The 25029-nt window shown below is 45.0% G+C and overlaps 1 protein-coding gene across 1 annotated transcript in view; it reads right to left on the minus strand.

Annotated features, from left to right (window-relative positions):
- Positions 1-2136: 2136 nt before the first annotated feature.
- The window catches only part of chd7 (chromodomain helicase DNA binding protein 7), a 55166-nt gene continuing 32273 nt past the window's right edge, over positions 2137-25029 (minus strand). Inside the window, exons 19-41 of the mRNA XM_019347382.1 lie at positions 24342-24537; positions 24037-24204; positions 23716-23895; positions 23527-23637; positions 22187-22398; positions 20153-20352; positions 19726-19885; positions 17135-17224; positions 15415-15518; positions 13568-13697; positions 13182-13297; positions 11921-12323; positions 11605-11813; positions 10528-11514; positions 9199-9365; positions 7953-8207; positions 7609-7779; positions 6992-7225; positions 6694-6909; positions 6403-6543; positions 6195-6299; positions 5932-6112; positions 2137-5809 (exon numbers count right to left, since the gene is read on the minus strand). Coding sequence (XP_019202927.1) covers positions 4740-5809; positions 5932-6112; positions 6195-6299; positions 6403-6543; positions 6694-6909; positions 6992-7225; positions 7609-7779; positions 7953-8207; positions 9199-9365; positions 10528-11514; positions 11605-11813; positions 11921-12323; positions 13182-13297; positions 13568-13697; positions 15415-15518; positions 17135-17224; positions 19726-19885; positions 20153-20352; positions 22187-22398; positions 23527-23637; positions 23716-23895; positions 24037-24204; positions 24342-24537 — 5806 coding nt within the window. The 3' untranslated portion in view covers positions 2137-4739. The remainder of the gene's footprint in view (positions 5810-5931; positions 6113-6194; positions 6300-6402; positions 6544-6693; positions 6910-6991; positions 7226-7608; positions 7780-7952; positions 8208-9198; positions 9366-10527; positions 11515-11604; positions 11814-11920; positions 12324-13181; positions 13298-13567; positions 13698-15414; positions 15519-17134; positions 17225-19725; positions 19886-20152; positions 20353-22186; positions 22399-23526; positions 23638-23715; positions 23896-24036; positions 24205-24341; positions 24538-25029) is intronic.

Below are 25029 nucleotides of genomic sequence, written 5' to 3' on the forward strand. Positions count from 1 at the left end.
GGCTGGTGGATTTCACGTCCCACTTCCTCCTGCAAGGCGATTAAGCCAGACGTCTGTCACACAGAGAGAGAGAGAGAGAGAGCGAGTGAGAGACACACACACCTCTCTCTGCCCTCTGCTAGAGTAAACACATCCTCGTTTATGTTTGCATAACTAAAAATGTGATGATATCCTGTTGACTTTCATTCAATCTAGTCTGGACAACTTTTTAAAGAAGTGCATGAGTGATTTTGATTATGTCAGTATTAACTCTGAGATATTGGTATGGAAGTACTGATGTTTACTGTAAAGGTCGCATCAAAAATTATATTGTCGCTAAAATTTTCATCAAGCGGCTGAAAAGTGAAAAAGCTGTAGTTTCTACTCATGGCTGCTCCAAAAGCCGTTCAATCCCCACAGACCCTCATGTCAAAATCTCCAGTTTAACAGCATTAAATAGCATATTTACAGCATACAATGAACAGTTTGGACTGCTGTGGATTGTTTAGCTTTCATGACTGGCTGTGTGTGTTTTTTTTTTAAATAACTAATCCAATTAGATTTTTTAAGGCTTTCAATTAAAGATGCTTTCATCAACGGGTGTGTCAACACAGGCAGCTGTAGTTGATGGGAGGCAGAGCCTTCAGCTTTCAGGCTCCTCTTCTGCAGTTTGGATTCAGGAGACAGACACCATTTCTCCTCTCATCTCTGTATTTAGGTGATAGCAAAAACATATGGTTTACCCTCTCTGGATAGTACAGTACCACTAATAAGTAGTTTTACTTTTGTCAAAAAACTCTGGAACATTTATATGAGTTGAATTTAGTAGGATATTTTGTTGAAAAGGGTTAAAGCAGACCTGCAACTGATGGTTGGATAGCTTTTAACCTTATTAGCATTTATTTGACTTCATTAAACACATTGTGCTTTAGGCATGCTATCACCATAAGAAAGAACTGAAATGCAGTGTAGTTATAAATGCCTAATTTCACGGCATGAAAAAGAACAGCCATAACATTACATGTTATTTTCCATTAACTGAAAAACAGACACACACACACGCACGCATGCACAGAGGAAGACAGTTGGGTCTTGCTGTCAGTTTGTGTTTTGTCAGCAGCTCCAGTGGGAGAGAGGCCATTTTTGATGCCTGGCCGGAATGGTACACACACCCAGACACACAGCTAGAGTTTGGCAGTTTCCTGTTCCTTTATTTCACCTCCACTTGACCTGAAATGTTAATTCAACTTTTAGTATTTTCCTCATTTATGGTGTCACACTCTGCACTCACACTCCTGTATGATCCCATCATCCAACCAAAGGTCTGACCTCTCTGACCTGTTCCACTTGTGTGTAATTACCACTGGATCCTCTAGGGGCAACTAAGAGGTTTTTAAGGCTTTAGTGACACACTGTACAAACTGTATTCACACTCATGGTACTGTAGGTATATTTTATCTAATATCTAAGCAGCCTGCTGGTCAGAGAATTAGCATCAGCTGCAACGGTTAGAGTTGAGCAGATGATAAAATTATGGTGAGATGAGATCAAAATGAGAGAATTGCTCACCGGGCCTTAGTTTGACAAAACAGGTCAAAGTCTGCAGCTGGAGGGATGATGATCTCAGTAGCATCAATCAGTTTTGCAAAGGGAATTCTACTTTAGATTCAACTTTATATGCTAGAAATCAAGACTTAAAGGGCTAATTTTCTGTGAGTCTACTATAGTGGCTTTCACGTCCATCTTCTTACATTTAACTAATTCGTGGTCACTGGACTACACCAGCTGTCGGGGCCAGGCACATCCTGGACAGGTCCTCAGTCTGGTGCTGTGTTCACAAGAGTCCCATTTAAAAAAAACAAACAAAAAACAACCCAAACTTTAATCTTATATTTTGGTCCCTTCAGCTTTCATTTAAGTTCTCAAAAAATAAAAACATCATGTCTAACTTTTTATAAGTTGGGCCCTTATTTGGTACCAACTTTAATTTTACTCAAAGGTCAATACAATAGCATTTAACATTTGTTAAGGAAAAACAAACAACTTCCTGTAATGACTCCCAGAGATTAGTTTCTTCACACAAGCTCTTATAAAAAACAAAAACACTGAACATTTATTCAAGTGCAGCGAGGCAAATGATGAGACACACGCTGAGGATTGGTTTCCTAGGCGAATATCATGATTCACTTTTATTAAAAGCATCATAGCTACAATTCATCATACATGATGTCTCAAAAAACAAAACAAAAGAAATAAAAACAAAAAACAAAAAGACACACACCAAAAAAAGAGGAAAAAACATTTACATGGTATGTCTGTAAACTTCAAGGCTAGATAAGAATTGAGGTAATGCTCTTCAGCTTGCTGGCTAAAAGTAACAAAAAGTCCTTTTTTTCAAGAAAAGTAGCTAAGTAATAAAGGTACCTGATTATTTTAACTCTTTAACACCAGTGCATCAACAGGAACAGCGTGAGACAAAATTGATTGCAGTACTTATTTGTCATCATTTACAGTTTTAGTTTTGTTTTTCTATTCTTACGACACTTGTGGTTATTTATAGTGTGTGTGTGTGTGTGTGTGTGTGTGTGTGTGTGTGTGTGTGTGTGTGTGTTGGGAGAGTGATGCTGGAACATTCAAAAGCTGCCTTGGTTATTGCTGTCTCAGCGTTGGAGAGGAGAACGGGGATCTTTGATGGGGAAGGTGTTCCCCTCACCTCTAACCCACTTCCCTCTCTCTGCATCTGCTGGGTTGGCTGTGAGAGCAAATATTAAAAAAAAAACAAAAAACAAAAAAAAACAAGACCTGGCCAGTGTGTGTGTCTTTGAATGTACTCTCAAATATTTGAACCACTCGCAGCACTTGATTCATATCAGACACTTGAACTGGCCTCGGGGGGGAACGGAAAATCAAGCACCGCTCGCGCTTTTTCAAGTATTTCAAACATACTCAGTGAGAAGAGTTGAACTTCATACAGAAAATGCAATTTTCCAACTCTGCTGAAAATGTGTCTCAGTCCTGCGTTGGCCAGGCCTGGTGTCAGTGTGTGACTAAAGCAACAGTCTTTAAAGTGAAGGTCGCCAGGGAGCAGCACTTGGTCTGGAACTACCGGGAGGAGGTGAAGAGAACAAAAACAAAGCATTTATAACGTGCTGCCCCCCTTTAAAGAATAAACCTGAAGCATCGCATCCCGTTGTAGACCACCTCTCCAAAATCCATTTACAGAAGCCTCCCAAATGAGGACGCCTGGTTTCAGCAGCACGAAGTGGACCAATCAGAAAAAACCTGATTGGTGTCAGACCCAGCCCGCTCGCCACCCCCCGAGCCAAAACCAGGCGCCTTGAAGCGGGAAGAAGGTTTTAAGATGTGGCAATGGAAAGACCGGAGACTGATATTCAGTGTGGGACTGGGTTTTAACAGTATTGGTTCAGCGTGCACACAAGCACACACACTCAAAGAGAAACAGTCCTCCCAGAAACAGTCACATGACAGAGAAAGAGGTTAGTGTGTGTGTGTGTGAGTGAGTGTGTAGTGGTGGACACCTGAAAGAGCGTGTGCAGCTAATGATCAAGTACGTGTTGGATGTGTGTGTTGTGGAAGTCAGTGTGTGAGACTGAGATTTTTTCTTTTTTCCTTCTTCTTCCTTTAGGCCAGTCTGGTTTTGTTTCCTCCTCCTCATCTACCTGGTCTGATATGTGAGAACTTAAAATCTGTTCTGAGTAAGAACAGCTCGACTCCATTACCCACAATTCCTTTTGCAGCAGCTTTGTCAGACAGACAGTCGGGTTAGCTGTAATGCTGTTTTCCTTTTCTTTCAAGCTCACGGGGGTGCACTGCAAAGCAACCTCAAACCCTGAATTAGACGGTTCAACTCTTCCATGACCCTTTCTGCTTAAGGCTGTGTGAGTGATCAAAAATGTGATCCATCTTAATGTACAGTCATTTAAGTTAAGTAGTTATTCTACCGCTCAGGTGATGGCTACACATTAGAGATGATAAACCTCAAACCAATCAATTTAAACATGATGATAAAGTCTGCATTAAGGTTTTGACACCAATGCAAAATAATTCAAAGAATCTCACTGAGTGAATATATTGTGTCAGACTTCCTAAAACAGTGTAGTTTCTGGCTTTAGGCTCCTCCAACTTCGCAGTACACCCCTTCAACGCTGGAAAAAGTGTTGGCAGCGGATGCTTCTCGTTTTGATGAGATGCTGCCGACAACAACAAAACAGTCCAGACGAAAAAAAAAGGAAAAAAGGAGAAGGCAAAGAAAAAAACATTTGAGAGCTGAAAGCAGCAATAATAATAATAATAATAATACTAATAATAATAATGATAATAATAACAATAATAATAATAATAGTAGTAGTACTACCGGAACCCTTGTGAAGTCTTGTTTGAGGGATTGCGGGAGGGAAGCGTGGGTGCACCGTTCACAGTGTGTGCACACAGGCCAACCAGACAGAAAGAAACAGTCTTTGAAGAGCAGCCGAGCACTCGGCGAGCGGCTGTGAGGATTTTCCCTGACTACACTATTGATCAGAAAGATTTAACTTAACACGCACAAACCTCGTTCTCTCTGACGCATAGGAAATATAACTGGCCAAAAAACAACAACAAAGTGAAAGAAAATCATCAACAACAATGCAAAGGAAAAAAAAGAATTTATAATAGTTTGGATATTTCTGGTGGAGGCGTGTAAACGTGGTGGGTGGAGGAGGTGAAGAAATGTCCAAGGCCAGTCAGTTTTGTATTTTAGTTCAGTCACTCTTGTCCTTCTGTGAAGATGCTGCTGCTTCCTCTGCCGCCGCCGCTTCCTCCTCCTCCTCCTCGCCCATCCCTCCATCCTCTAAAGCTGAATAATCAGCCTCACTTCTCATCTCCCCCTCCTTCTCCTCAGCTAAGTCACTCTCTCCTCCTCCCTCTTCATCCTCTCCCTCTTCCTCCTCCTCTCCTGCTGCTTTCAGATCTGCCTTCTTGTCCTCCTTCTCTTGGTCTCTTAGGGCATTTGGAGTCCCAGCACTGCCCCCCAGCGCTCCAGCCATTGCACTCTGTAGTTCAGCAAGGTTGGAGGCGGTGGGGAAGCCCGGTAGGCTGAGCCCTCCAAGGCCTGGAGGTAGGAACATAGACGGGTAGAGGAGACCAGGGGCCATGGTGGAGAGAAGAAAGGGGTTGAACGCCAGGGTGTTAGCAGACATGCCAGCCGCAGCCAGCAGGGTGGCAGCGTCACCGTTGATGGTTGCCTCTGCTGACGAATCGGCAGGTGGGATCTGAGGCGCCACGGCGTCTTCGCTGAGGGATGCCTCAGTTTTCTCTGCCCCATCCTCCCCCTCTTTCTCCATCTTCTTCCTCTTTGCCTTCTTCACTCCTTCCTCGTTTCCCTCAGCTGCCTCCTCGTCCTCTCCCGCCTCATTGCAGTTTTCTGCTTCGTCTTTCTCCTCTCCCTCCCTCTTCCTCTTTGTGGTTGCTGTTTCGCCACCGTCTCCTCCCTCTCCTTCGGCTGTTCCGTTCGTTTTGCCTGCTGTGGTGGTGACTGTGGAGTTGGGTGCAGCTGGGGCGGCGGCTGTGGCTGTTGCCAGGTTACCACCAAAGAGCCCACTGAGGCTGAACATGTTGGGTAGGGCGGTGGCCATGTTGGGAAGGCCTCCCATGCCGGGCAGCATGAGAGGCAGCATGGAGGCGGCGGCGGCATTGGCAGCGGCCTGTTTGGGATCTGTGGGAGGAGGGAAGGCCATCAGACCTGCAGCTAACTGGAGAGACTGAAGGCTCTGGAGAGAAGACAGGTCCATCCCTCCAAACAGACTGTTCAACAGCAAAGGGTTGATGCCTCCTGCAGACACAGACACACAGACACACACAGACACACACACAGAGTGAGTGAGGGTTCAAATCGAGTTGTACTGAGACACACTACTGCCTGATCCACATGCCAGACGGTTGGTTGGTTCGTACCTGCTGATGAAGCAGCCGTGGCCAGTGAAGCCTGTGCAGCCTGAGCTGCAGCAGCCGCCTGTGCAGCAGCAGCTGCCTTGGCGATCTCAGATTTGGGGCGACGCCCCCGACGGCGGACGCCCTCCTCTCTGACTACAGGGCCAGTCAGAAGGCGGTCAAACATCGCTTCAGGGAGGAAACCCTGTGTAGACAAGGATTTTCTTAAGTAAAAACTTCAGTTAACTACATTATCACCAAGCATAGGTTGCGCCTTCGTTACTCACCGACTGTTTGACGATATCTGTCCAATCAGGAGCAATCGAAAACTCTGGGTTCTCCAGCAACCACCTGGGAAGCTCTTTCATTGGAGGAGCCATGGCTCCACCCATCTAGAAAACAGGAAAATGAAGTGAGTTTGGTGTTGAAAATGTCATTTTTCTGAAACAAAGACTATCTTGGAGAGGCAGTCATAGTGCGGCAGTGTTAGCTTACCTTGCGTCCATTTCTTCTGTTGACCACAGGCACTCTCTCATCCCCCGTCAGTGTGTTGATGTCTATCTTGTTGGGGTTTCGACAACGATGGCGCTTCTGCTTAGGCTTAGAGAACTGAGACAGCAGCAAGTCCTCATTCTTCTGTAGCACAAAAAACCCACACAGGGCACATTTAAGAAACTCATCCACAAGTCACAGCACAACATTCATCAAGTGATAATCTCGCTTGAGCTTTAACAATCCACAGTAATTATCAAATAAAAATGCAGAAAAAAAAACAGGAGGACTTACTGGTGTGAAACCAGGCATATCCATGGTGTATGTTGGGTGCTGCCTCAGCCATTCGCCGAGCTCTTTGTTGGAAACCGCCGTCTCTTCTTCCTCCAGATTGCCTGAGGCAAGAGATCTGGCACTGGGGCTCTGCTCAGAGACATTGCGGGGTTTGTGGACACGTGAAGCATCCTGAAGCCCCTCCACACCTGAGACCTTTGCCCCGTCGGCATGATCCTGAAAAGATGATGCAGAGGGAAAGATTACCTTGACAATCTGTGTGCATGACACAAATGACCACATTTGCCCTCCTACATACCCCTTCTGTTCGTCTGTTCCCCATGAACAGCAGCTCCAAACCCTCCACATTTTTCCTGCGGCCACGCCGCCTCCTAATGACAGGCAGGTCAGCCTCCAGCGAACCGTTGGCTCGGTGTCCAGTCGCCGGGCCTTGCTGAAGCAAATCCATCTGCGCCTTGAGGGAGGAGTTTGTCACCAGGGCACTGGAGAAGCTGGTCAGTGAGGGAGAGGCCTTGTGGTGATGGGGTATACCCTGAAGATCAGATCAGTTGTAATTCATCAACTTTTACACTTTTTAAAAAAAACAAAAAAACATTAATACACAATTTTTTATTCTGTCAGGACCACTTCAGTTAAAATAGGACTGGCATTCCTTCTGAAGTAATTTTTATCGCTCTGTAGTAGCACACAAAAGCTAACAAGGCCAAATACAGCAGGCGTGTAACATCATACACATTAGAGGAAATGCTGCTGAGTTCATCAGCTGATGTAGGCTGGAACTGAGACAAGCTGATGTGCTAAGACTGCTGACTGAGCTCAACTGTGTAGCCTGCCAAAACTGAAGTGATTTAGTTTAAAAATAGTAAGACTCAATCGTTAGGAGCTAGTAACTAGACTGAACGTGTTAGTGAGCACCTTGGTGAGGTCTATAGCCTGGCTCTGAGACTCGGCAGCAGCGTGGCTCTCTCTCAGCTGTGCCACCATTTCCATCAGGTTACGTCTCTTGGCTGCCCTCTCTGCCTCAATCTCAATCTTTTTCCTCCTCCTCCTTCTCTGTCGAGGCACCGTCAGGCTCAGAGTCTCCTCCTGCAATAATAGGTCAGCACTCAGTCCTCTTTCTGTCCCAAAACTGCATTTCACATATGAGCTTGGCACAGTATCGTCATTTCCAAAAACATGATGATGGTAAACTGAGAATACTATTAATGGGTAACGTCATTTGTTGAACTTGTTTAGTGTACATGTGTGCAAACACTCACATGAACCTGAGGTGATAGTGTTTTATCTTCACTCCCACTGAATGGCGTATGGATGCCGGCCATTGTCAGCTCAGCCAGGCTCCGCCTCTGGAGTGGGCTCTCGGTCGCCATGGCTGCAGCCGGTGTTGTTGCTGAGGAGCTGTGTCCTGGCAGGAGGTTGCCAGGGAAGTCGAATACGTGGCGTCTGTTGACAGGCCACTTGCCCTTCAGGACGGCCTCGCAGATGTTATCCATCCTGTTGATCATCACTCGATCCTGAGTGGAAGAGAGAACCGAGTGAGGTGATGGATCATTCTGTCAGTTCCTTTGTCAGCTTTGTTTCCTGCGTACTGTAAATCTCTCAGAACCACAGTTTTGCTTGAGAATCAGACTACGTTTCAGTTTTCTAAAGTATATTTCAGCACATTTTGAGGGAAAAAAAAAAAAATCAATCTATCAATCTCTCTCTCTTCTGTAATTCTTTCCAATCACTCGCTGTTTTTACAATTACTGCTGAGCTACTGTCAAGTAAACACTTCCTGCACAGATGTTTCATATTAAAAGCCTTGCAGTAGATCAAAAGGCATAATCCTCCTTCTGGTAAGCAGTTAATGTAGGGCTGATTCTGATTATTTCTTGGCCTAAAAACTCAGTACAAAATCAGCACATAGCAGAAAGAATTCCTCAAACTGTAAGTTGCAGGTTTTTAAAAGGTCCAGTTTCAGTTGGAGGACAGTTCAGTTTATTATGGGAAGATTAATGATGAGAAAAAAAAAAAAAAGGTAATATATATGTAAATAGAAAAAAAGAGGGAGCACATTAAAAAAAATTGTCTCATGATTAAACTGACAAATCTTGACAGTTCAGACTTGGAATGTTTATACAAAGGGTTGAGTTTAAGTAGTGTGACTCCATAGGAGCAACCAAGCCAAGCAAAGAACAAAAGCAGAGCTACTGTGTTGTGTGCATGATGTGACTCATGTACTGACAGAATTACTGCTTTGGAATCTAAATTCCTGAAATTAAGGAGACTGGGTATGTGATATTATGGGTATAGATATTGCCTAATATGCCAAGGGGTGGCCAATCAGAAAAGGGTCTGCTTTAAAAACTTGGAGCAGAAAGTTAAACTGAATCGTAAAATGTGAATCAGGAAAAGCTGCTGTAGCCCGATAATCGGTTCACTTTAACGTGTGAGAAATTACTATATTGTAATGTAATTCCAGCCTCCGTTGTTTGCATCCGTTGGCTAGTATTTGAGACTCACCTTAGGCCAGAATGAGAAGCCAAAGGCTCGGTCCTGTAAAGCCTGCAATGCAGAGGTTTCTGGCAGGTCGTCGGGGCAGAAGCCGTCTCTGGTTTCATCCCGGGCCGAGGTGCTCAGAGATGCGATGCTCTCCTCGTCAAAGTTCTTCTGCTCTGACGCAGCACTCACTGTGTCGAGAGAAGGAAAGTCATGCTACAAGCCTTAATTAAAAAGAGATTCTGAATTGTTATCGAGGGAGCTAAACTCATTTTTTCCTCTTGCCCCTGGAACTCGGGCCTATTTCTGGTGTTTCCCCTCATGACTCGTCAGGGTTTTAATGAGCCTGTGACCGAGTGTAGGCCCAGCAATAACAGTGGCTGACAACCAGGGCAAATAAAGTCAATAGCAAAAGGGTCATAACACACAAAAGTGAAAGGAGAGAAATTTGTGCAAGCTACAGTTAGATTTGTTTTATCAGAGAGATGAGGCGAAGAACTAATGGTTCAACATTATCCCTTAGTGGTGCAACGGATCAAAAATCTCACGGTTCGGATCGGATCACGGTTTTAAGTCACGGATCGGATCAATTTTCGGATCAGCAAAAAAAGGAAAAAAAGACAAAATTTGAACATTTACTTATTAACTTATTTAAGTATTTTTTGCCTATTAAAAACATTCAAGTCTCTCTCTCTCTCTCTGTGTGTGTGTGTGTGTGTGTGTGTGTGTGTGTGTGTGTGTGTGTGTGTGTGTGTGTGTATATATATATATGTAGTATAAAAACAAATTAAGGTGCAGTTTAGGACAGTACAGGGCTTTGTATCTACCACTCCGCTGTGATATAATGAGCGGTCACGTTCACGTAGCTTTCCGTTGACCTGGAGGTCTACCCATTTGTAGTTGGGCAACAGAAGATGCCTGGGACAGTTCAGCCATAACTTTAAACTTTTCCTGCTCATTCATGCCTGGGTATGATCTTGTCACTGAAGTGGACGCGCAACGGGATATCATAGCACGTTCATCATAGTTTAAACCCCTTGTTTTGCACAAGGGAGTACGGCCTCCCGCCTGCAGCTAAACACCCCAGTAGCTTTTGTATTAGCTTTAGCTCGATCGGATTGGGAGCAAAGGGCTGCTTAAATGCCGCAAACTCCTCTGCTCCTCCCCTATAACTATCACTGGACAGACTGACTACGCGCACCATAGACATAATTCTTTTCCCTTCTTCTTCGAATCTTCGGATCACGTGCGTCCCGAACCATGGAGTGGGATCAGTTCGGATTACGGATCAACTGTGATCCGTTGCACAACTATTATCCCTGCTCAGATCACTAACTCGGCCTTCATTCATACCTTCAGCCTGAGAAGACTTCTCTGATTTGTCATCTTCATCTAGCCTCTCCTCCTCTTCCTCCTCAGGGCTTTTCTCTGTGTCAGCGGACTTTGGAGATTTAGGAGACTCTGGGTTCTCCTTGTCTTCTCCATCTTTCTCCTCTGCAGTCTTTCGAGCTGGTTGTGCTTTAGGAGAGGAGTGTTGGAGTTCAGCGGGTGTGTCCTTCTGGTCACCAAGTGTGCCATTTTTCTCTTCTGTCAGGTCTTTGTCCTGGTCATTGGTCAGCTTCGTCAGGTCTTCACCACTTTGCTCTTCTTTGTGCACTTCTTGCTCTTCGTTTTCTGCCTTTGGCTGGACCTCCTCTTCTTTCTTGATCTCCTTACTTTGTGATGCAGCGGTCTCATCTTTATCTTCTCTGATCTCTTCCTCGTGTTCCTTCTGTTCATTGGGAGTTTCAGTTTTAGCACACGGAATGTTGTTTGCATCTCCTTCCTCCATTTCCACCACCATTTCTGCTTTCTCGTCCTCCATCTTTACAGCCTTCTCTTCCACCTCCTCCTCTTTTGTTGCATTGACAGCAATTTTGGCAGCAGCTGTGGCACTTGCCAGTTCCGCAGGGGTTAGGAGTGGAGCAGAGGTACTTTCTGTCCCTCCCATCCCAGCTTTGGTGATCTCTAATGAGGCTCCTATGCTAACGCTGGCTCCTCGCTGGCTGGTAAAGCGTTGGTGGGCCTCCAGGAAGGCCAAGGTAGGGTCGTTCAAGATGTGATAATCTGTGCGGCTCACACCATGCTTCGAGGCACCCAGGAGGAGGTCCTGGTCGTGCCGGCCACACTCCCACCACTCTGGAAGGTCTGGGGAAGGCTGACAGAGCTTGAGGCGTTCAGAAAGCAGAGGATGAGGGAGGACCTGCTCTCGAATGCGGCGGAGAAGCTCGATGCGGTAGAGGGTCCGAGAGGCACGCTCCTCTGTTATGGGGTCAATGATCAGAGTAGGGTCTGGAAGTTCTGACGACAAATAAGGCAAACAAGAATGAGGAAAATAAACATCACTCAAGTTTAAACAATCTCAAGAAACATGCAGCAAGTCCACCTTACCTGTTTCAGTCTTGACTTGCATTCTGCAGACCCGTTTACACATGGCGATGAATGAATAGTAATACTTCTCCAAACTCTCGTCTGTTTTCTTGTCCAGTCGAGCAAAGGCTCTGAACTGCGTCCAATCAAATTTCTGACGTTTGGTATCAAAAACGACTCCAAAGGTTGACACCACGCGATAGAAGTCGGCCTCTTCACGACGTGTCCATCTGAAAAAGAAAGGTAAAGAACATTACTGGGGGCTGTTGTTAGGAAGTCACTGTCTAAACATAGAAGCATTCAATAAATAATAACTTGCTACTAAATGAAACGCTACCTCTGTCTTCTTTCCTTGTAGTACATGGCTCCCTCAGACACCAGGGAGCTGGCGTTCAACACTGGAGATGCCTCTGGCATAAACTGTCCACCTTTGGCAAAATAAGCACTTCCTTTAGCCAAATATGGGCTTCCTTCTGCCATGAACATCCCTGCGCCATCTTGGATGTAAGTTGCTGCTCCTCCCGTTTCAGTAACCATACCAACGGAAGGCAGGAACTCCCTGCGTCTTCGTCGCCGGCCATCAGGTCGGTTGAGTGCCTCCTGGCGAAGCTGCTCTCTCCGGTTGGAGCGCTGATAAGCGGTGATGAGCCGGCGCAGACGAGCTGTCAGAGCTGAGGCTGCTGGCCAGTAGAGCCGCTCATTGGAAGCAGGAGCCCTCTGACTGTTTTCATCTGATTTTGCTACCGGAGAGAAGAAATGATCTCAGCATTGTTCAACAGTTGTTCTATACTGTGCTGCTTCTGGCAAAGCGTACCATAAATAGTCAGTAATGGCAGCTCACTGCACTTTATCTTTTTTTTTTGCAGTCATAAATATTCTGTCTCAATGATAACTGCTCACAATGAACATGGTTAAAGTTTGTACAAGTAATTCCTGTGAGCCAAAAGCTCAGGCTTCAGTCTGCTATGCACTCGTTTTTTGTTTTTTTTTCCTACTTTTGAATCTGTGATGTCAGCAATGTTTTACTCCGGAGAGGCAGCAAATCAGAAGGAAGTAGAGTTAAAAGAAGGGAAGTTAAAACACCTTTTTTGAGACAGAGGATGAATGTAGGTGGTGCTTCAAAGCTCATAAGACACATGAGAATTCAAGTCAGTTGAGTTTTTATTTAAATAGGACCAACAGTTCCCTCGAGGCACTTTAGACTGTAAGGTGAAAACCCTATAATAATATAGATTATTCCCCCCCCCAAAAAAAACACGGCTTCATTTGAAAATTTCATTTTTTGTAATTAAACCACATGACAAATGGTTTCAGTCAGTCAACACTTTGTCAAAAACTACTTTTTCACATTAACATTTTTTTTCTCATTTAGGTCTCCGATCTTTCTGGACATGAATTCATTAGAAAAAAACGAAGCATTTTTTAGGTTTTTCAACCTGTGTGAAAAGGTAACAGGTAGAAGACTAACGCCATTAAACGATCCACAGGGTTTAAGTCTACTGACCTTACAACAAACTGATGGGAACCTACCAAATTAGTCAGTAGGTGCGTTATAACCACCTTTCACCCCCTCGTCTCTTTGTATGTATGGAGTTTACCTTCATTCTCTCCCTCTACACCCTCATCTTTGTCATCAAGTGGAGAGTTGGTGAAGTCATCCATGTCGTCTTTAAAGGGCATCCGCAGCGGCTTGTACTCGGGATCCTCATCCTCACTGTTGAAAGTCACAGGGAAAACTTAGAAATTCACCTTCTGGAAGACCGATTCATTCCTTTGTTACTCTAAATCAGATCATTTCCAGGCCGTGCAGGAGTTCTGAGTACCACTTGAAGAAGCTTAAGTGTTACAACAGAGTGGGAAATGGGACAAACTTCAAAGGGCATTACAATGTGACTAATCAAACACAGAGATGGGGACTAAAACAGACAATACTACAAGGACAGGAGAGTAAAGAGCTGCTGGTCAGTGAAGCCTGCTTTCTTACCCCTCAGCACCATCTGCCATCATGTCAGAGCCCCTCTGCTCAGCAGCAATGGCTTTGGCGTCTGGCATGCCCACTCGCTCCAAGAAACACAGGGCGGGGTCAGCACGCATTGAGTTGTACTTCTCATAGCCTAAAGAGGAAGAGAAAGGCATGAGAAACACAGACACTAGAAATCCACGCCTGCAGGTGTGGGAGGACAGAGACTAGATTAGAATAGTCAAAACTAGAAAAGAAAGACTAAAAGGTTTTCCCTTCAAGACACACCCAGCTACAGGCAAACTCCTACAAGGGTGGGTGAGAGAGAAGTTGAGCTTTCTAGCTCAATACTAAACAGGCAGAATGCCACACACACACACACACACACACACACACACTTCAGATTAAATGAAGGAATAGACAAAAACAGCAGCAGAAGGGCAGACCCCAGGAGCCAGCTGCTGATAAGACAGTCTGTGTGTTTGTGCGTGCACGCTTCTGAGTGTGTACACTTGCCCATGCTCTTGCCTGTGCATGTGTGCTTATCCAAGTGAGCCTGCAGGTGCTCATTTGTGTCAGAGGGGAAACGGGGGGGGGGGGGGGGGGGGGTGAGAGGGAGCAAGGAGGGATGGAAAGGAAAAGAGAGAAGAGAGTGTGTGTGCGCGTGTGTCATGGAGTCTGTGAAAGTGAGCTAGTGAGTGTGAGAAACTGTGTGTGTGTGTGTGTGTGTGTGTGTGTGTGTTTGTCCGTTAGGAGCGTTCAGGCAGAACAGATTAGAATGTGCAGATCCTACTGAGACATCAGGAAGGAGAGAGAAAGACGGGTGAGAAAAATCGAAGGAATGAGAGGAAAATCCAGAAGAGTGGGGTGGAGGGTGGGAGGAGCATGAAGAGGAGGCTTGCAGTAACAACTGCACCACCTCTTCTTTAACCTTTCGCTTATCCCTTATTCCTTCTCTCTTTCCACCACATTTCAATTAGGAGAGATGTCACACATTGTTCCCAACATCTCTGTCTCACACACACCCCTGTCCCTGCAGCCAAACTTAATCATTGGGGTCTTTATAGGCCATCACTCTTCCTGTGCATATGTGTAACACTGTCTTCTGTGGCACAATCTGTGTCTGCATACAAACCTGTGTGTGTGTGTGTGTGTGTGTGTGTGTGTGTGTGTGTGTGTGTTTTATATTCCCCCCGAAGGCCCTCCTGAGTGAATGAGGATTATGATTAACTACGGGTGAGCCCTTTTGTATTCCTGTGTGTGAGTGTGTGTGTGTGTCCTAATTGAATCATAGAAGGTGGCAATGATGGAAAAATTACAAGAATTATGCCAAATTAATATGAATGAGGGTCTCCATCCACAACGCGCACACACGCTTAACTCTTCCCTGTCTGTCTCTTACACTCACATGCAGTCTGCTCCTAAAGTTGGGCCACTGGTCAATTAATGATGCACTAAACAACCAGCTCCACAGTTAACAGAGGTTTTCTTATTGAAACTCTCAAACTAGACTAAGACAGAGCACACACGCGGACACACACGCGCACACACACACGCGCGCACACACACGCGCGCACACACACACAGTAGCGAAAGTAGCCATCAATCATACTCCCAACAGCACACCAAGCAGACCAGCAGTGTACAGCTATCACTATAGCAACACCAATCAACTGGTGGCAGCAGAAGTGGGAGGGACGAATACTTTCGACAGTAGTGTTTGTTTGTGTGCGTGCGTGCTCCTGTGATGCTCACTGTGCCTGGATGCAGCAGGAGTTTGTCTGTAGGTGCTGACATGTTATCTGTGAGTCTCATGGCTGCCATGTTGGAGGGTGTGGATCTGTGTGCATAGGCAACGTGAAAAAAGCTACCGTGTTTGAAGACGCCGATGAGCAGGGATTTGTCAGCTTCACTGTCCCACCAGTCAGCCGGCACCTCAGCATGAAACGGCTGGGGGATCCAGATGTCCAGCACACTGTGGCAGAGATAAACAATGTCAACTGAATAAACTCTGCAGGCTCAGTTTGATCTAGTACTGAATCAATCTTTATTTCAATTTCAAAAAGAGCATGAGAAAAAGGCAGAGAGGTTGAGACGATAGGCCATTGGAGCTCGATCAGCTGTAAGCAGGTATTAAAACACAGTAAAGCTGTATGTAGGTTCAGTTTATTCAGCTAAGATACCCTGATACAACTGAACAACAACATACTGATGCTACCATCATGGTACCTAAACTCAGCCTAAGACCTTGCGAGGGGGCGGGGTGGGTTAAATCCACCCCCCCTCCAAACCAAACCCAGACATCTGGTTTGTCCATGCCTGTAAATAAGCTGAATACTTTCAATTACTCTTCTATGTTGTAGCGCCAAACACAGCGTTTTCAGCTAGTTACAGAGAGAAAAGGGTACAATACACAATGGAGCAGAAAGACAGAGCATGACAGGAGGAGAGAGAAAAACCTGGGGAAAAGGTCCCTTATCTCTGCAAACAGCAGCATTCCCAGCCTTGGCAACACACACACACTCTCCAAGACTGGCATGCTAAATCCCCCTGGCATATGTTGGCACGATGGCACCCCGTATGCTCACGTCTGGCACGCGCTGATATACACACACACACACACACACACACACACACACACACACACACACACACACACACACAGTAGTCACAGTAGCCACTGAAGGGGGAGGGACAGAGAAGAGGGGGTGAGAGAGATCAACATGAAGTGCATGTGTTCCACATTATAAATGCATTCACATCTGGGTGGCAGGGTGATGGGAAGGGGGATGGGAGCTGATGAGAGACTTAAGTGCACTTCAGAAAAAGGCAGGGATGGACAGATGGCAAGGAAAGGGTAGTATGACAGAAAAGAAAGGAGGAAGCCATGAAGGAGCTGTCAGAGTAAGATGAAGCTGACTGCTGAGGTGAGCAGCATGTCTAACCTTCACATCCACACCTCTGCACCATGAGGCCTTGTGCCAAATCATAATAGGCAACAGCTTGTCAAAAAACTTCTAAATGGGTCAAAGTGTGATAAAAGGACCGGTCCCCTGATAAAGTAACTGAGTGTTGTGTCTGTCAGAATAGAAAGAACCCTGCCAAAGAGGCCACTAGAACAGCCTGAAATATACTTGAGTAATAATTCATCACAAGTTCATATAAATATCCGCCTCTGATCTCACTTTCATAATGCATCCAATACATGAAGCCTCTCCATTCCTCTCAAAGTTCCTCTAGGAATAACACTCTCATGCACAGGGTATTTATTGTGTTTATTTCCTTTGACTCGCATCCAACGTCCTCATGAGAAAATGCAGGAAAAGCAAGATTTCACAAAGGCAGAGGGCCTTGGGTGTGTCTTTTATGTCAATTACAGCATTTTAATTAAATTTGATCACTGATCAGGCTCAAGATACCTGAACTTTTAAGAGACTATTTACAATGCCAAAATAATTTAGAACGGCCTTGTGAGAGCAACAAAAGACACCAAACAAAGATTTGTGCGTGCAAATCATTCTTCTGTAGCGTGTAAAGATATTGTCCAATAAAGTGAAGAATGAGAAAATAGCACTGAGAAAGTCTACTGACCTGGAGTCTGCACCGTCCAGGATGCGCTCAGCCTGGTCACCTATAACTTCCTGTCGCAGATAATACAGCATTCTCACTCTCAGCAGGACCCTGAGGACAAGGAGGACAGAGTTAGCGATGAGGCTCTGTGAGGTACAGGTGGAAAAAAAAAAAAAAAAAAAAAAAAAAAAACTCGGAATGAGGCAACATTTTCAAACCCTCTATTAATTGCTTTTTCCATTATTCAAGTTGTTTGATGGGATTTCTGGATCCAAATGCTCCTTCAGTTTTAAAGGAAAACAAACAGAGGCACCAGTGACTGTTATAAACAACCAATATTCCTCGACTCCAATGCAGTGATATGATGTGAATGACACTGTGAACCAAGCTCTGCAAGCAAACATAGGATCCAGGCATTATCAGAGGTGGAGAGGCAACAAAAGCTTGTTTATTAAAAGATGACATGCTAAGTACTTAAAAAACAAAAACTTGAGCACAGCTAAAACTCTTTAAACAAGTTGAAACGGCAGCAGATTTTCGGATGGTCTGAAGTGAAGGATCGTTATAGAATGGCACATCTGCCAAATGGTGGCTAGGTTTCATTAAGCTAATACATACATGGCAGCATTGACAATGTGCCTACAAAGTTTTAAAATTAGGATTTAAATGCACAGACAACACTGCAGCCAAGACAGCGTGCACCAAAAGTGCAGCACCAACCCAGCATGGATGAAGATAAATTTTGTTGTGTGCTATTTTCTAGTAAAAAGCCATCACCTCAAAACTCAGTTGGCCTGATAGTGATTTATTTTCAAAACTTTAAATAGCCATTAACAACCATATTAAATGTCAGCACAATGCCTCAGTTTCCCATGACATTTTCAAATTGCTTGTTTTTCCTGACCATGAGGCTTCAGATACAAAAATAATGTAAACCCTAGAAATGAAGCAATAAATACGTGACAAACGAGAACAAGACAATGTCATATGAGATCAAGAAATTAAACTGAATCATCTTCTGTAGTTAACTGGTATTAAATAAAGGATCTTTTAAGATATTTTGTATGGTTCACATTTTGCTGTCCATATGTTCTCTCTTTTGAAAATATAATTCAAATATTTCAATATAAAATATAGTTCCTATGCATTTTCTACCACTAAGGACAAAATAATTACGGTCATCCCTGGAAAAGAATGAAACGTGTTCCGTGTGAGAATTCGCTTTGAATGCACCCCTAACATGTAACATGAATCAGTTTAGCCAAACACTGTGTGAATCAGATTTGATCTCCTGACACTGGAAATGCTGCTATCTGGGAGATCTGGCTCACTGTAAACATTTGTCACAAGATTTGTCACCAGGATTTAATGCCAGTAAGGATGTTTGGAGCAGGAGACAAGGGGAGAACAGCCAGGGGGGTTGGGAGGTGCAGAGAGGAGATGGATTGAAAGGACTGAGCAATGCTGAAAGGGGAGTTAACGCAAAGTTTGGAGAGGCACCGAAGAGTGAGTGAGTGAGTGAGTGAGTGAGTGAGTGAGTGAGTGAGTGAGTGAGTGTGTGTGTGTGAGTGTGTGTGTGTGTGTGTGTGTGTGTGTGTGTGTGTGGGGGGGGGGGGGGGGGGGGGTATAAAGACAGTCATTTGCAACTCATTCTGCAGCATTTCTGTGTGTTTGTGCATCAATGGCATCACAAGTTGCAGAGTGTGTGTGTTTGTTGGCAGGCTGTGTGTGCTCATCCATCAATGTGCCAGGTCTGATTAGCCACACAACGCTGTGCTCCAGCCTAGCAGATGGCACCACATAATCACCCCCAAGTGTGTGTGTGTGCGTGTCTGTGTTTATGCGTGTCTTTCACCCACTTCCAACAGGTCTGCCTGCCTAGCACCTGGCCTGGCATGCAGCCAGAAAAACACACATGCACACCCCCCCCCCGTAGACAAAAAAAACAAAAACAAAAACAAAAAACCCTTGGAATTGAATCGTGAGGCCAAGGAAGCATATCTCCCTGACAACAGGAGAGAGAGCTGACCACACACAAATGACTGCGTGTGTGTGCAACAGGGAAGTCATGAGACTGCTACATCCGTTAAAGTTTTGTTTTTCATCGTCATCTTGTTTTTAAAGCCACAGTACCATCCACTTACTTTCCATCTAAATGAACATTACCCACAACAATGCCTTCCTGCTGCTGGCAACATAAGTTGGCCACTAGCTGCCCTGATGTGCCACCTGTGTTTAGATGTCTGGGAAGTGCCAATACACCCTCCGCAGTGGTCGCTTCATCATCACATAGATGCAGCCATTTATAGCTTCTGCACTACTCTACTAAACAATAGGTGTTGCTGCTCTGACCATTTTGCGTCATACGCACTGATCAGGAGGAGCAGTGTTTTTTTTTCTCTTCCAAAGTTCTTTCCACAAACTCTAGTTTTCAAATAGTTGCAACATCGTACACTTGTGTCTTCAACCCAGCAGCAACGGCTGTGCACGCAACATCAGCTTACAAAAATCAAGAGGTGCATGACTGGCCGACGCGCCACAAAGATTGTCTCTCTCAATACAGGATATGATGTGAAAAGTTGTCATGCGACAAGCATAAAAAATGGCCTTACTTGTTACAATGATGTTTCAGGTGTCTTTTGTAGCTATCCTCTTGCAGTAAGTGGTCAGGATTACAGCTAGCCAGCCAATCAGCACGCGGTGTCTGTGGAAGTGGGGCCTGGGGCTTCCCCTTTTTGCCCTTCCTGCCCCTGGGCACAGGGGTCGAGAGGCCTAAAGGGAAAGACAGAAGATGGTGAGGCAATAGTCAGGGGCTTCTACAAATGACAACCTCTTAACTTTTATGTTACATTGTTAACAATCAGCACAGTTTCATACAGAAAACATGAAAGCATTTTGCAACTGCAGTCTGTTTTTGTTTCCACTTGTTGTTCTTGGTCTCTCTTCTTTTTCCTTCTCTTTCCTCAGACCCTGAATTCTCAGGGTGCTCCCGAGTAACCACCGGGAGGCAATCAGGGCTGAAAGTAAGGCATGTGTTACCAGAGTGGTTGGTAAGCGTCTTTGTGGTCCCATCTTCGCTCGGAGTGATCAGGTCCCAGATGAAACTTTTGATGTTTTCATCTCCACGGTAATGTAGCAGACAGTAGGCCAGGAGGGCTCTGCAGATCGTTTCCACATCGCTCTCCTTCAGCGGGCGCTTGAAGCGGCCGTGAGCCAGAATGTCACTCCATCTACCCCAACTGGAGACATTGAACGGAAATATGAATGGCACCGTATTTACGCCAGTCTTTTATATGCAATATTTAATGGTCAATATTATTTTAAATGCAGACATCACTATTGCTCTGTGAAAATGAACTTCTTGGATGTGGGAGCAGGTGTTCTGGGGGAGACCAACCCCTCCCACCTACAATGGGATGAAAAAATACTGATTGAAATTTTAGCGTTTTTAAAATGGTACTTTTATTTGGTCAGAAATGTAAGTGCAAATGAATACGATCATTTGTTGAATTTTTAATTTATTTCATTTATTTTTTACTAAAAATCAAACCTTTCATAATTCTGTGCTACACTATTCTGTGGCTTGCACGATCCATCATGAATTCAACGTACAGACAAGTCCTCAACACTCACGCTTCTGTCAGTCACACAGCCATTATCCCTGTGGAGGCACTCGTTGACATATTTTCACTAGCCCCTTACCCTAACCATCCCAAATGTGTTACGCCAACCTCATTCAAATACTAACACTACGATTTAACCCTCAAAAAGCAGCCTGGACCCATTGAGACCTCAATTTTGGCCCCCCAAGGGTTGGTGCAGTAATTATAAGGTTCCTCCCATTGAGCATCTCTCACACACACACACACACACACACACACACGACTGCTGGGTTTCTGTTATGCTGTACCTCTTACCATTCTGCTTACTTAATCATTACTGGCATCCAACTAGTGTAACGCAGACATCACACAGTGTTTTCATGGACCACAGTGTATCTCCCTCCACTTCCAAGCGAAACCAACCTAAGGGCTGGTGTGGTGGCCAGGAATGCTCACACTCTTATTCTCAACTGAAAATTTTTTTTCCACTGCTGCTGCTTCCCAATATTCAATGAACCATGTGCACCAGCCTACATCTGAAGCCTTTTAAAAAGGGGGAAAATGGTGGGTGACAGCAAGCGAGAGAGACAGATGATGGGAAAAGACAACAGAGAGGCGAGCAGAGATGACTGGCCCAGTCAGACAGTGTGTTTGTGTGTCCTACAGCCTCAGGCCACGAGACTAGACTGTAACAATAACAACGCTGACATCTCACTAGCACTACTGTTCATTGCATGCGCGAACATACACACTGACTATTCAAGTCAGGCATGAAAATGGAAGGGCTTGCCAGATAATCAGTCTCCATGGTAAGTATGTCAGTCTCACTGTGTAGTATTCTGCTCTCATATATGTGACTTTACAGACCGTTGTTGAATACAGTCGAGGTCTAAGTGATGTCATTTAAAGTTGAGTGAACACAGGACACTGTGTGCAGCAGAATAAGAATGTTTGGTATGTGCACGGTTGTTTGTGGCACTGATTAGCAGATTCAATGGCCTTGACTTCACTGATTTCTGTCTTCTCCACTCCATGTGCATTACCAGACAACCTGCTCTGCCTCATGAACCACAGCTACCATCACCAAATCATATTTAAAATGTTGCTGACATGTGTTGTACTTTATGCCTTGTTTAATACCACACACTTGTATACTCAGGCAGCCTTATTCCCTTCCCTATGCAGAATGTGGTTATGCCTCAGTTTATGCTGACACAGCCTACATCCATCCAACCTGGTTATTGTTCTTTTTTTATTTTACAATTTCCTGTCACAGAGATAGGGATATGCAATCTACTAGTTGCTGCTAACAACTTGGACCCAAAAGCTAAAGCAGTTCGCTTTAGATCAAGGGGAGCGCCAATGTCCACTACATATTTATGTGAAAACAGCGTAGCAAGAGCGCTAACAGAACGCTAAAGAGCAGCTACCATTGAATTTAGTCAACAAGAAACATGAAGATGTGACAGACCCATAGACCAGCAGGTTCTTCTCCACTCTGAAGCACTCTGATCGAGGGTAGCCCTGCGTTTTGTCTTGGGGCCGCCGTGGTTTGGATGAGGGTTTGCTAGGCTCATCTTCATCGCTCTCCAACTCTGAGAACTCCAGCATCTCTTCCTCTTTAACACTGCTGAAGTGTCGTGTCTGCTTCCTCACTCTGGGTGTGTCAATAACCAGTGTGTTCTGGAGAAAAAAAACAAAACAGTTTTGTTTGAATACTTTTTGTCACTTTATTAAAACCCTGTGTTCAGTTACAGGTGGCCTGAAATATGAAAAGCACTATCTGCTTTATTCCCATGAAAATGGCCCCATTTGTACATTTCTGGTATTTTCCGACTTCTCCAATTCCTGAATACATGGCATCCTCCCTGAACCAAATCTGAATAATTGGATATTTGGCCCCACGTTTCATACATGATACTGAGAAATTTGCTGCCTAGCTCAAACATAAACTGGTATTAATTATGTTGTCTAATGAATTACATTTTTGTTCAATTAATTTGAACCACCCCCACCCACTTGCAATCCCATTAATATGCACAAACAGTGCAGTAGTTAGTTCCACAATTATCACAGAGCTGCAGTCATTTCCATTTTAACACGGTACAATAAGAAATCCCAGGGGAGAGGCCTGTATTCATGCTCGTAGAGCTGGATTAAGTGTTCCAGTGGAGGGTCCTCCACAAGAGAGGCAGTAAGGGAGCACGGAGAAGTCGTTGTCAGGAGGGAGAAACACACACGGGGGGGGGGGGGGGGGGGGGAGGCCAATGATATAGAGAGCGAAGGAACGCAGGAATATAAAGCTGCCAGTTAGCAGAGCGCTCAGTGTGTGTGTGCAAGAATGTGACGGAGGTTGTGTCTCTGTGTGTGTATGTGTGAGCACGAGCCTAAGTGATATCTCTGTACCCTCCAGGCATCTGTGCTCTGTTAAGTGGAGCTAAGCAGCTTACTCTCTCTCGCTCAAACACACACACACACACACACACACACACACACACACACGCAGAGAAACATGGGTAATTAAGGAAGAGAGGAGATTCCCAACTGTCAATATTAATCTCTCTCCTCCCCTCTGTACCTCCCTTCTGTCCCGACTGTCTCACTCTCAAGCCGTCTCACATTATTTAACTACCATTAACCATTGTAACCCCCTTTAAATAACAGAACTCAGCCCAGAGCTTTGTGTCCTCAACTTTGTGAAGTATTTAGATACACAGTGTGATGGTTCTCTGTGGATTTATGGCTACATTGCATGTTCCTGTGTGGTGTGTTAGACGCCAGGTACTTGTGTTTGCAACATGTGTGTAGTACCCGTCCATTGATGGCATCCAAGTCTAGCTCAGCCTTCTTTGCCCATTTCTGCCAGAAGTCTGGATCCTCCAGGGAAATGTCTGTTCGGTTGCCTGTCGCAACAAAACTAGCCTGCAGACAGAGGAACACTTGTTAGCAATTTATTTTTCATATAAAGATTCCCCCCCCTCACAGTAATTTTTTTGTCACCTTAGCAAAAGTGGAGCCCTTGCCCTCGGACTCAATGGTGATGGTGTGCGTTCGTCTCTGGAGGATCTGGTCAATGTCTTCCTCGCAGAATTTTGAGCCTTCGTCTTCCTCGTCCATAAGAGCTCCATACGCTCCCTTTCTCAGCAGGTCCTCGATTTCTTTCTTTGACAGCTGTTGGACCTGGACAATGAAGGAAAATATTTATTTCCTAAAGGGTCAGGTGCTTAACCCAAAGAAGGAGGATATGATAAACTAAAGGATGAACTTTAAAGTGGACTGATGCTGTTATATGTGGATATATCCGCTGGTGTGATGTCTCACCCCGCTGTTGGCATTCTCTCGTCCGCTCATGCTCTGGAGAACAGCCTTGTCAAGTCCCAGCTTCAGGCTGGCCTTGTCAAACATCTCCCTCTCATAGCTGTTCCTGGTGATTAGGCGGTAGATCTTGACAGACTTGGACTGGCCAATACGATGACACCTTGCCTGGGCCTGGAGGAAGATGCATTTAGACAGAAAGTTTTAGTTTTAAACACATTTCTGCTTTTTTCTGTTGATTCTCAAGGACAGATGATTGAAGATGCAGCGCAGATTTATTTCAGAGCGCACATCGGGGGTGGGGGTGGTACCTGGAGGTCATTCTGGGGATTCCAGTCAGAGTCAAAGATAATGCAGGTATCTGCTGCAGTCAAGTTGATGCCGAGTCCTCCAGCTCTCGTGCACAGCAGGAAGACAAAACGATCAGAGTCTGGCCTAGAGAAGCGGTCGATGGCTGCCTGCCGCAGGTTACCGCGAACTCTACCATCTATACGTTCATATGGATATCTGGACATGGAGCAAGACAACCGGTCACAATTACAGTCAAAGTGGAATTCAAACAGCAGTAGAAGTTTTGTAGCAGAAGCAGAAGTTGTCACAAGTAGCCTGCAATGCCAGTCTGACATATTTTATTGGATCATCTCAGCTAAAATAAACCTGATGGAAGGCAGATCCTCTCTTTGTTCTGCTCTGCCTAAAGCTGATGTTGAAAAGCGACGCTCCATTTTGTTGCTCAGTCTGCGTTTCACTGCACATGTGAGCATTCCAGTATGAGTTAAAGTGAGACGTCTGTGCTCGAGATCATTAAATTAGAGATATCTGCATGACACCAAGTGCTTAGAGTAGTCCAACCTTATAATCTGACACTTTAGGGATAGCTCAGTAGGTAGAGTGGTGGCCTCATGATCAGAAGGCCAGGGGCTGATTCCCCTGAACAGCTACCCTGAGGTACCCTTGAGCAAGGTACTGTCCCTACAGACTGCTCCCCGGCCGCCCAAT

Source organism: Oreochromis niloticus, linkage group LG18 (genome assembly GCF_001858045.2).
Source record: "Oreochromis niloticus isolate F11D_XX linkage group LG18, O_niloticus_UMD_NMBU, whole genome shotgun sequence".
In the NCBI taxonomy this organism is placed as follows: Eukaryota; Metazoa; Chordata; class Actinopteri; order Cichliformes; family Cichlidae; genus Oreochromis; species Oreochromis niloticus.